The sequence below is a fragment of the Eublepharis macularius genome, chromosome 6 (genome assembly GCF_028583425.1).
Source record: "Eublepharis macularius isolate TG4126 chromosome 6, MPM_Emac_v1.0, whole genome shotgun sequence".
Taxonomy (NCBI): domain Eukaryota; kingdom Metazoa; phylum Chordata; class Lepidosauria; order Squamata; family Eublepharidae; genus Eublepharis; species Eublepharis macularius.
Window position 1 is genome coordinate 91,504,310 of NC_072795.1, and position 12,702 is coordinate 91,517,011.

Genomic DNA, 12,702 nt, shown 5'->3' on the forward strand with positions numbered 1-12,702 from the left:
ATTTTAGATACATTTTCTGTTTAGTTTACAGCTAGTCCATTAGGTTTTTTTAAATCTAATTTTAACCTAACTAGATTTTTATCTAGTCATGCAGTTACAAGTAAATTTCAAACTGTCATGCATAATTTCTCACAATCTTTAATATTTAGTATATGTCTATGCTGTGGTACATGTTGGGGATATATTGAATGTGTCACTGATATATATACTGTCTGTAGTACATATGAACACAGCTCTTAGTGCTATGTCTGGCTGTGATGCAAAGAATTTATGTGCAGTTAGTGGGATTTTTTTAATAGTTTAAGAGAAACATCTAAGCTGTGCCATAACCTAATTTTGAAACATTCCTATCCAGTGACTTGTGCTAGGAATGAGAGATCGGATGTTCTCATAGATCTCCACCACTTGCATGGGCTTCATATTTCAGTCGGTAGAACTAGTCTATGCTTGCATTTTGTCTGTAGAGTTTGGCCATTTCCATTGAAATTAATAGGAACCCTCATGTGCAGAATAGATTGATGTACACATGAATCTCTAGATTGGAATGCAGGTCTACATAACAGACAAATTGAAAAAAAGCAGTTATTTATTGGACGTAAGTTCTCTAAATGCTGCAGGACAAATGTCAGAATGCTGATCAGCTAAGGGCATTGAAATGCATTTTACTCTTTCAAATGAGTTGTCACGGGCAACAATCAAGCATTTTGTTGGCACAGTGTGAGAGATAGTGTTTCCTTTTCTGGGGTTTTCCATAAACTTGCAATTGAATGCTTTTTGGCAGTTACTTATTCTCCAAATAATTTATAATGTGGGCAATAATTATGCATCATGTGGGCGATGGTGAAGCAGTTCAGCTGTGCTTAGTTTGTAAATAGGCAGCATTTTGTACTAATATATTCTGTTTAGATAAAAAGAACAAGCAACTAAAGAACAAGCAAGAGATGAAGTTGCATGGAAACCTGGTTTAAATGGTGGGGTGACAGGAGGTTGGACCAGACTATCCCGTTTTTGCTGGATTAATAATTTGTTTGTGATTTAGAGTTTATATGATAGATGGCTTTGGATGATATAAAATTGTGCCTTGATAAAAAATTTTAGCAGATGGATAGATAGATACCTAATATGGTCAGAAGCCTCTTGGTTAAAAATGAAGATGGTGTTTCAGGGTTGATACAAGCCTCTGTGTTACTTCGGTTTAAACCCATTTAAATTAGTGGTCTTAGGTTGGGGCAACTGTGCAAAAGATTGCACTGTTAAAGGTTTGTGTTCACTATACATTTATTATACAAGCTTAAATTTCAATAGATGAGAATAAACATTGAAGCACAATCGTAATATGTTAATGGGACTCTTACATTAATGGTTCTATTAAATCTACTTTAAAGTCATGTTTTGAAAGGATGCATAGTAGTATGAATCTTGATTTTCTTTTTCCCCCCTTTCTTTGCCACAGTAAATTAATGTTTTACAGAAAAAAGTTTGCATCAGAAATGAGTAACGTACACACTTAAGATGAATAGTAGCGTCATTCCCAATGTTAATTTAAACACTGTGCATATGAGACATTTTTTTCTTATATGTTTCATACTATGTCGTTGTTGTGCCACTTGGAGTTTCTCTTTTCATATGTGTGTTGTTGGTTGCCAGCCAAGTGAATAGAAACATTAAAAAATCACACTGCCCTTTGTGAGGTTGGGATATTACATGCCAGTTTTGTAAACTGTGTTTCACTTATTACTTTTCTATTTTCATCTTCAGCAACAGTAGAAAAAATGTTTTATGAATTTTATATGCCTTCCCATTCTAAGTGACTTCTGTTTCTAGTAGCTTACGCACTTCTGTTAACTCTCATTAAGCTACCACTTAATTCATGTAACAACAGAAGCAAGTGTTTAGCATTCCATGGGGGTAATGTATTACATTTGGGTGTTTTGTTGTTTTATATGTGACTTCTTATCTCTGCTTTACATGGCTTCTAGAAATGGAACTTCATTCTGATACATGCTTGCTCTCAGAATCATAGGTTTGCTTTTCTTTTCTTTGTTAGTGTCACATTTTCTTGATTTGATTATCTTCCTATGTCTCTGTTGTTCCCTTTCCTTCCTTTGTCTTCTGTTGACTAATGAACACTCTTTGTCAACTGTATGATACTCTCTTGTGTTTCCTTGTTACTGTGACTTCTGGTTTTCTGTCCCCCACCTTCGTTTCCTTTTGGTGTTGGTTGTCATGTGCATCCTCCAGGCTTGCCTTGGATAACGCCATTCGACACAAGCAGCTGAACATATCATCCCGTTTTTCACCCAGGGTGGCAGGGGAGAATGATTTCCTTCAGACTGTAATAAACAAAGTGATTGCTGCTAAAGAAGTTAACCACAAGGGTCAGGGTAGGTACTTTGCTTCATGTATCTGATTAGAATGGAGAAACTTGTAATTGCTTGGAAGTTATAACTCTTAGTTCTTCTGGAATCTGCATAGTATTTTATCTAGTTGGGTTAATAGTGGATTGTTGGCTTTTGGTCATGGCCATTTCCCTTTCAGGGACTTTGATTATCATGTTGATGCAGTCCTCATTAGAAGCATTCACTACTTGCCTACACAAATCTTTCTGCCACCCCCACTGCCCTGAAATGTGTCTGTCACACTATTTTAGGTGGCTGTCTTGTGTACTGCTGTTAACATTTCACAAAACAAACAAGACTGTTTGCTTAAATGTGAATTGTCAAAATGCCTGAAAAAAGTGCTGCTAATTCTCTGTCTTCAGTATGCCAGTTTGGTGACTTGGCATAGCTTGTGCTAAAGTGAACCAAATGCACCAGGAAACTACTAAGGGAGATAAATCAAATAGGAAATGAAACTCAAACTGCCATTCCCAAAGTATCCGTGATAGATTGGTCCACACAATGGGAGAAAAATCAATGCCAGTCTTACAGAGTAAACCCATATAAGAAACTAGTTGTGTTTTGTATTGGAGTTTCCTGTTGTTCCTTGAGTGTTCTGAATTTCCACAACACTAGGAGTACTTCATGTGCTTTTCTGAAGGTAAATAACAATGGATTGGAAAGGAAAGGGATCTTGCTTGATCTTTCAGTCTCGTTTGGAATGTAGGCACAAGGCAGAATAGAGGCATGTCGGGCATTTGGAAAATCAAAAGTGAAGGAAGGACAACACTTTTAATAAGTAGTGGGTGGGGTAGAAGTATTGAGTAGCAAGTATTGAGGAGCAAGCCTATGCTTCATGGTTTGGAGAAAACCTAACCTTCAGAGATTGAGTACTGAGGAACACTATATAGACAAATGGTCTTTTGTTTTACCGCTATGTTTCTATAACACATCTTGTACTGACTCGCAGAAAAACATACTGGATAGTAGGCCAGTGTTGAGGAGGTGGTAACTGAAGGGCTGTCCCTTAAAGTACGGTCTATTGTCACAACGGTGATAATGTCTTTGAATCTAGAGACTCTCTTTCTAAGCTATATTTGTATTACTTTGTTCTTCAATCACTGGCGTTTTGTGAGATGGTATTTAGATTTAAAGCATGCATGGCCCAAGTTGGCCTGATCTTGTCAGATCTTGGAAGCTAAGCAGGGTCAGCCCAGATGAGTACTTGGATGGGAGACCACCAAGATAGTCCAGAGTTTTATTGTAGGGCAGGTAATGACAAACTTCTTCTGTTAGCCTCTTGCTTTGAAAACCCCAGGAGGGGTCACCATAAGTTAGCTAAGACTTGATGGTACTTTCTACTACCAGCCCTCCTTGCCTGATTCTGGTTTCTTAACCTGATAATCATTTATTTGCCTTGGTCTGGTTTTGTATATTCTTTTTGTTTTTCTTTCAAGAAATGCATTTTTTTGTTTTAGGACTGGAATATTAAAGTTGTTTTTTCATATGAAGTTTCTGAGGTTAAGTGGGATTAATGGTTAGCTGTTTTGTTGCTCATACATTTCTCTATTTATCATCATCATAACTAGGGCTGTGTGATTCGGGTTTCGCTTCGGGTAAAGATACCCAAAGCGGACCCAATCCGGAAAGCTTCGGTATTCCCAGAATACCGAAGCAAAGCTTTCTGAAGCATTCAGGGCTTCAGGGCTTGTTTAAAGGGCCCCGCCACTGCTTGCAGGCAGCGGTGGGGCCCTTTAAACATCAACCCCCCACCTCCCTCCACCTACCTTGTGGTGGCTCTGGGCCGGCTCTTCTGCCACCCTGCCACCGTGCCACCGCCAGAGCCTGCTGGGTGGTGGGGAAGGCCGGAGCCACCTCCTCCGGCCCTTCCTGCCCCTCAAATGGCTGTGGCACGCCGGCGCCGTGGCGGCCATTTGAGGGGTAGGAAGGGCTGGAGGAGGCAGAGAAAGCCCTTCCTACCCCTCAAATGGCTGCTGCGGTGCTGGCGCACCGCAGCCATTTGAGGGCCAGGAAGGGCCAGAGGAGGAGGCTCCAGCCTTCCCCACCACCCTGCAGGCTCGAGCGCGGCGCGGTGGCAGAGGAGCCGGCTGGCTCCAGGGCACACAGCCTTGTGCTGCTGCCGCTTCTGCCGCCATGGAGGAGTTCCGCCGCCCAGCTGATAACCCTTCCGCTGCCAGGTAAGTGGGTGGGGGTTGGAGGGGTCTCCTCGGGGGGGGGGTTGAGGGGTTGCTCCTGGGAGGGTGGGGGTGGGGAGTCCCCCCCTCGCTTCAGTATGTTCCAAATCTTCACGGAGCATACCAAAGCGATTTCTGGAACGCTTCAGATTTGGGGGTATTCCGAATCGGGTTATACTGGGGGTATACCGAATCTCCCTGCCCGTACACGGCCCTAATCATAACATCATTAAAAATTATTATTTATTATTTTTAAAAACTTTTAAAGCTTTTGGGGTGGTTTTGCATTTGAAGTTTTTTTTTTTCCTAAAGAAAGCTTTCCAAACAGTATTCTGTACTCACTACTGCAGGTTTATGGGTGACATTGAAACTTCTTCCAGGAGATATTCACCAGATAAGGAAAGAATTTCCCCATCTAGTTGATAGATCCACAGCTGTGGCTCGGAAAATGGGATTTCCTGAGATTATTATGCCTGGTAAGATCCTGATATTCTTGCATATATTAACGTTTCTTAAATTGTAGTTGAAGGAAAATAATAAATTGAATTCAAGGATTTTGTTACTAAACTGTGTTCTGGAGAAATTTGGCTTTAAAATTATATTTTCAATCTATTTTCAGACTTGTATTAATAATGTAGTAGCACTATTGTAAATGTGATAGGCTAACTGTGCACAGATGGTAGAATGTCTTGTTCATTTAGTTTCAAAGTACAGAATCCTGGTGTGTTTTGACTACTTGGGCTCTTAATATATGATATAAATGAAAATCTGAAACAATAAAGCAGACGTCAAAAGTGGCTTTGTTGCTTGCATGTCCAAATGGGCTATCAAATGCTTAACTTCTATTACATGCAGATGTGTGAACATTTGTGCACAAAATCCTTACATTTACTAAGTGAAATGCTTGCTTTATTATCTAGTATGTTAGTGCATAACTGTACATGGCAATAACTTCCTAAGGAGCATTTACACTATTCCCATTATATTTTTAATAATGGTTAAATGAAAATGGGCTAGTCTGGAAAAGGTAGGTAGCTGGGCCAAATGACTATTTAGTTGGATTTTAAAATTTCCCCCATTCCAGAACCGCTGGTTTCATCTACAGTACACACTCAGCGACCACTGACACTTTGTCAGAATGGCTAGATCGAACCCTGAAGGCACTAATGGCCACTGATCTTCCCAGATTCCCCCTCACCAGCCACCAGTCTTTTCTGGCCCTGAGAAAGATTGTTCCGGGGTATTACAAGATCTCTGTGGAGTAATTATCACACAAGGTGGAAACTGCAGCAGAGGGGGGAAAGTAGTGTAATTGCTCTGCTCTTCTGTCAGTGTTACCTAACGTTGATAAAAGATGGCACACTACAGTGATTCTCAGGAAAACCGTTTTACAGAGTAGGAGCCATCAGTGAGTTTCTGAAACTCACCCAGATTTGTATAATTTGCGTACACATCATATACTTTCTTAGAATTTAAGAATGACAGTCAGTTTGAGCAATACTATTGAGCATGTGTTAAGATGTATAAATTCAGAACTGAATGTTATAATTTAGTGGAAAGATGTAAATATGGTATCTCTGGAAGTTCTCCTATATCTGTTTGCCCATTCAACTCGGGTTAGAACTTTTCCCCTGGCTTGTGCTGATGATAGTTAAAAAAGCAGGGCGGGGGGGGGGGGGGGGGGTAGAACTGTCTTTTTTAGGACTGTTTTGATTTAGCTGCTGCAGCAATTGCTATTTTAGTACATATCTAAAAAGTAATGCATTTGTAACTAAATCTTTATTTGCTGAATTTATAGTAATGTAACTGATGAGTTACTAATGTAACTGCTTATTGTGAGCGGGCTCAAGAACACTGGGTTGGACCCCACAGAAAAAACTTCCAGACGGAATTGGTGGAACAGATTTTCTTTAATTTCCTTCACAGCTCTCAGTGTGCTCTGAAAATTTTCTGCTAAGGGATGAGTTTACTCTCAAGCAAAGTGTACCACATCTCAGGGAGATGCAGTGGGAGGGGGAAGTGGGTGAAATTGTCTCCTCCAACCACTGATGGTGGAGCAAGTGTTAGTGGAAGAAATGGGCAAATTTGCCTGATTTCCTTTTTCTCTACTGCAGCCCGTATGCTATGGTACATGTTGTTTATGAGAGTTCCCCTCCCGCTTGCCCTTTAGCAGAAGATTTGAGATTGTCCAAAGAGTTGATGGGAGAAAGGCAAGGTGGGAAAGATCTACTCCTGCAACTTTCTACAAGATTTTCCATATGATTCATACTTTAATATTAATGACATTAATTAATTAAATGACATGTTTTTTTTAAAAAATGTTGTTTTTAAAACTAAAATCCATGTGAGTTTATTTGCATTTTGTTTATGTGAAATTAGTAATCATATGGGATCTCCTAGGTGATGTCCGCAATGATATCTATGTCACATTAGTTCAAGGAGACTTTGACAAAGGAAGCAAAACCACTGCAAAGAATGTAGAGGTTACAGTATCTGTTTATGATGAAGATGGCAAGAGATTGGAGGTATTCTACTGTGCAAGATTTTTATCTTCCATGTTAACGAGAAACCTTTCCTTATTCATTGTCTGAGAGAACAAAATATTTACATTGAACATCTAAATGTTACATTTTTGAGTAAGATGTTTTATGATAAGTATATTTTGTTGTGCAAATCGTTGCTGGAAATGGTGATACCTGATTTGAAGTCTTTAAAAACGTGCGGTTTTCCTAAGTACTATAGTAGCTTTTGTTTATATAGATAACTGAGAAATTCATTTTAACCTTTGTTTCTATTATTGTTAAAGAACGTGATCTTCCCTGGTGCTGGTGATGAAGCCCTTTCAGAATATAAGTCTGTGATATATTATCAAGTAAAACAACCTCGCTGGTTTGAAACTGTGAAGGTATGCCTGGCATTAAGGTTTCTTTTTAAAAAGAGAGGGGGATGATTCAGGAGGGAGAGAAAAACATATTGATAGACTTGGTATATTGCTGTCAGAGTAAACGAGGCGTCTATGTTAGAGAAGCTTTTGAAGGTTGCTAAGGAACAACATAGATAAAGACATCGAGTGGAATATATTTACCTCTCAGTCTTTTGGTCAAGACAGCTTTGACAGAATTATTCCAACATCTGTCTGATATCTCTGCTGCAATAGAAAACTTAACAGTATAGCAAGTAGTCATAATGTAAGATAAAAATATATTGCTATAAACTATACAAATGCAGTGTTAGATGATTGAGATTACTCATGCATTGTTAATGGAACTAGAACTCCAGTGGAACAAAAGTAAATGATAATTTTTATTGTTGTAAATGCACGTTATTTCAATGCATATTAACAGCATTCTAGTCCCAAAGGAGTTTTAATTTTAAATCAAGAACGGGTAAAAAGACAAATGTAAGGAATAAAAGAAACAAGGATGCTACTGTAAAACTGTATGTGAATATACTTGCAGGTGTATTTGGCAAAACTACAGTTTTACAGCCTATTGGCCGATGCTATAGGGGTTGAAGAGCTTTGGGATATGAAGAGGAATTTGATAGGTGAAAGGAAGAGACATTATATTATCAGTATTTTGCTGAGTGAGCTTTTAGATATAAGGAGTGGCAAGGGAGAATAATATAAACATGGTTATAGAAGTAAGGCCAGGAGTTTGGCCATAATAAGTTGTCTTTATATGAGTTTGTGCACAGTGCATTATAAACTAGTAGGGGTGGTGGTGGTGGTTTAAAGATTATGCAAATAAAGAATGTAACAGCCATTTCTGGAATGAGGGTGATGGTATCTATGCTCAGTACTGGAACAACAGGTAGTTAAAGTTAGTCAGAACTTTAAAGGTAGGAATGGCAAAATAAGGATTGATTCTTTTGAATGTGGGGAAGAAAATAGTGGCACCAACATGGCAATAAAGTGAATTTAATAGTGATAGGGTTTAGTGAGAAGTTATGTTCATTAACCTTTGATGACACTTGTATATGAAGTGTTATGCATGCTGCAGCCTTTGATTAGCTCATAAGTAGCATGTTTTTCTGCTTTAAAAAAAATCCTGCAAGTGAAAAATTGAAAAAAAAGGCCTTGGGGTAGGGAAAGCTCTCCCCCCATTTTCTGTTCCCCCCCTCCCCCAGCAAACCATTATATATACCAAATGGCTAATGTAGGGTATGTGCTGGCAGGCTAGTGGAATGCTTGTATGCTAGCAGCATTTTTTGTGACCTATATGTGTATACATTTTGTTTATTTGCAAAGGTTGCAATTCCCATTGAAGATGTAAACCGCAGCCACTTGAGGTTTACATTTCGCCACAGGTCATCACAGGACTGTGAGTATTCACATCACGTCTCTGTTTTCCTCGTATACTTGTTTATCTCATTTTTATTCCACCCTTACTTCAAGGAGTTAAAGACAGTGTATATAGATCCCCTCTCATCCATTTTGTTCTCACAACCACCTTGTGAGGTAGGTTAGGCTGAGAGAAAGTTTCTGGCCTCAGGTCACCCAGCAAACTGGGTGATTAGGTAGCTGATTAGGTCTTTGAACCTGGATTCCCTACTCTTGGTTGGATACACTGACTGCTTGAGCTCAAAGACTCGTCTGCTTCTACTACAGCCAAGATCTCTTTTGTGAAAGTTACTGCTCCAATTTTGTGAACAACCTGGAGTTTCATTCTTTTGGAGGATTTTTCCTCTGACATGTCATCCCCCCCCCCCATCACTTCTCTAAGTAAGCTAGTTGCTGGCATTGCCTGTACACTTTGTGAAGGTTGTTATGTAGTTGTGTATTTTTATGGAAGGGGTATACTGACGTGCTCAGAATATCATTTGTGTGGGATATGTGGTCTTTGTTAGTTATGAAGCCCAACTGTCAGAAAAGTTTGCTAGTGACTTATTTATTAGCCATGCACTGACATTATTAGTCACTTAGTAGTTTCAGATTAAAGTCACCAGTAATATTCTTGACATCCCCAGTATCCTGCTCTTGTATATACTTTAGAAGTAGAGCATGTTTTATATGCATGTAATAAAACAATTGTCTTAACTAACATGATTGAATATTGTGGAAACCTGCAGTTTGAATTTTCATTATATCATCAGTAGAAAAATCAAAGCTTTAATCATGTAACCTTCACTGGATGTATTTAAGAGTGTGGAATATTTGACACCTATAATGGTTAATGCTGGTGTAATTAAAAGCAGCTATTTGATATAAAAATTAGTCACAAGAATGGAAGCACTGCTTATTTTAATAGAATATTTAAACGTTTTTCTAATGAAAATAATGTGTAGCAAAATACTGTTATTTTTACGGCTGAACTACACATTGATTCAGTAAGAAGCATTCACTTTATGTTGCAGAAGTTCATGGATGGTCAAATGTAACCTCTAGGTTCTTGTATTCATTTATATGTTAAGTCTCAAGACGCTGGGATTCTTTGGGATACTGTACATTTGTTAAGTTTTGCCTTCCAGTTTCTACCTTCTCATCATTGTTTGTCCTGCCCTTTTGCCCCCTTGAACTTTCACGAACCCTTTTTAATCAATAACAAGTGGGGGCCTGCAACAAAATGTTGCAGATTGTGTCAGGGTGACATTGGGAGGAGGAGATGCACTAGGATCCCTTTCTTAAAGATCCTTCTCTGTCCCTCTCCGTTCTAGAGGATCCTTCTTTGTTTTCTCTTTCCCCCTTCCCAAGGATCCTTCCCTTTTTCTCTCCCTCCCCTTACCCTCCACCTGCCTCTCTGGCAAATCCCCTTACCCCCCTGCCTCCCTTCCAGGCAAATAACCTTATCCCCTCTCTCTCTGGCTCCCTCCCAAACACCTTAATCTTGTCCCCTTTCCCAGCAAACACCCTTACCCTCCCTTCAAATAGCCTTACCCCTTCCTCTCCTTGGCTCCCTCCCAGACACCCTTACCATTCCTCCCTCCCTCATCAAACACCCTTTCCCTTTCTCCCCTTCGCTCCCCCAAACACTCCCCCCTTCCCCCTTCTCCTACTTACTGAGGGTTGCTGGGCTCAGAGCTGGCCCTCCATGAGCCTGCAGGATCTCACAACACTACAGTGCTGGCCAGGTGCCCCAGTGCCTCCCATGACCTAGCGCTGAGTGGGCATTCTGGCATACCCACCCAGTGCAGGGTGGGTACGCTGGCAATTTTGGAGGCCCAGCACATGGGTGTGGTACTAAATGTGGCAGCTTGCTACCTCCACTGCCAGGCCTGCGACGGCTTGCTGCTGTCAGATCTGGGCCTGGGAAAGGTGAGAGCCAGTGTATGGGCTGGTTCCTGCTTCTCTGGCCATAGTGCATGCACAATAGTTAGGTAAGTAATTTGTGTGGGGGGGGGGGTTAACCCCCTCCATTTTAATGTTCCAAATTGTTTTGCAACCCTGGTGGGCTCTCCAGGAGTGCAGAAGTACCCACTTTCTAGCCTAGTGGCCCTGATCTGCAGATTTAACTATACTTCGTGTGGGTGGGGGGTGCACTTGGCTATTAATATATAGGTAAAAAAAAAGTAAAGGTAGTCCCCTGTGCAAGCACCGAGTCATTACTGACCCATGGGGGAAACGTCGCATCACAACATTTTCTTGGCAGACTTTTGTTATGGGGTGGTTGGCCAAAATGGAAGCACAAACATTTCACTGCAGTGCAGATTATATTTCAGGCTTTTTTTTCAGTTCTAAGGGAAGAAGAATTTTGTCCATTCGTTTCCTGAAATCACAGTTTTGTGCTTGTTTTCTTAACTTTATACGACCAGATTATTTCTTGCTTTAAGGAAGATGTCAAATGTAAGGGTACTAGAAAATTCTACTCTGAATAAGGCCAGTACATACACTGATGGTTAAAAAAACTTTTTGCAGCTTTACTTAAAGCCTAAGTGGCAGATGCCTTTTGAAAGAGATATTTACATATTTTAAGTCAGTTTTTCAGAAATATCTTCTGTCAACGTTTATGCGTCCATTTTTTAATAACCTTTCCCATGACGTTCCTTGAAGATTATTACAACAAGATGCAGCCCTTTTTTGTGGGGCCAAACAGTATTGCTAGTATATAGTCTGGTGCTAGTTCCATGCAAAACTAGCTCATAGGAGAAAGTGAGTATCCTAAGAAACATGTGGTAACCAAAGACGTTACTGAATGGTGCATGTTATTTTGGGCAGGGAGAGCAAAGAGGCAATCTCTAATCAACTGTCACCAGAACCAAGGAAGCCAGATTGTACATTAACATCCTCAATACTTCTCCTTTGGTATGTTAATTTAGACACAAATGCTATTGCCCAGATTCTCAAAATCAAGTAATTTATAGGTGGTGCTTCTTGTGATTTTCATCGAGAAGCAATACACACCTCTTTCTGCTGTTAATAAACTATTACTTTCCTGTCTGAAGCTATGACATGTTTTTTTAAAGATAACAGCAACATAATTATAGGTTCTAATGGCAATTTATATCCTATAAGATCAGAAATAACATTCAGAATTTATCCAATCTTTTTGTCAACAGTAGGACAGGTCCAGAATATATGTACAAAATCTGCTATACTAGAGGAACATTTCCAACAAGTGTTATGAGAGCCTGCACACATCTGCGCTCTCTCTCTCTCTCTCTCTCTCTCTCTCTCTCTCTCTCTCTCTCTCTCTCTCTCTTTCTGACCTATTAGGTGTTGAATACCAGTTGAACATACACTTTGCAAAATTGTCCTTATTGGGATAAGTCTTAACCAAATCTTCATCTTTGGTATTGGAAAGGGCTGTATCTGCATTCTAAAATGTCTGTATTTATAGATGTTATTAATTGATTTATTAATTGATTTATTTGTAGTATGTTCGTGTATTTTTATTTTAAACAGCTAAAGATAAGTCAGAGAAAATATTTGCTTTGGCGTTTGTTAAATTGATGAGATATGATGGCACCACTTTGCGGGACGGAGAGCACGATCTTATAGTATACAAGGTATTTTTCTTTAATTTGCTGGGAGAGTCGAAATGTACAAGGAAATGTGAGGTGGAACGATAATTTGAATATATGGCTGAATTTTATTGCTTTGGCAATGTCAAGCGCAGAAAAGACAAGAATGAAAGTTCACTGTTGTACAGCTGCTTCAGAAAAAAAAGGCGTACAGCTCATTGAACCTGCTT

The 12,702-nt window shown here is 39.7% G+C and overlaps 1 protein-coding gene across 1 annotated transcript in view; it reads left to right on the forward strand.

Moving 5' to 3' along the window:
* Positions 1 to 12,702, forward strand: part of DOCK1 (dedicator of cytokinesis 1) — a 602,286-nt gene that overhangs the window by 103,091 nt on the left and 486,493 nt on the right. The window contains exons 12-17 of the mRNA XM_054984271.1: positions 2,305 to 2,384; positions 4,924 to 5,049; positions 6,974 to 7,098; positions 7,380 to 7,478; positions 8,823 to 8,895; positions 12,414 to 12,517. Coding sequence (XP_054840246.1) covers positions 2,305 to 2,384; positions 4,924 to 5,049; positions 6,974 to 7,098; positions 7,380 to 7,478; positions 8,823 to 8,895; positions 12,414 to 12,517 — 607 coding nt within the window. The remainder of the gene's footprint in view (positions 1 to 2,304; positions 2,385 to 4,923; positions 5,050 to 6,973; positions 7,099 to 7,379; positions 7,479 to 8,822; positions 8,896 to 12,413; positions 12,518 to 12,702) is intronic.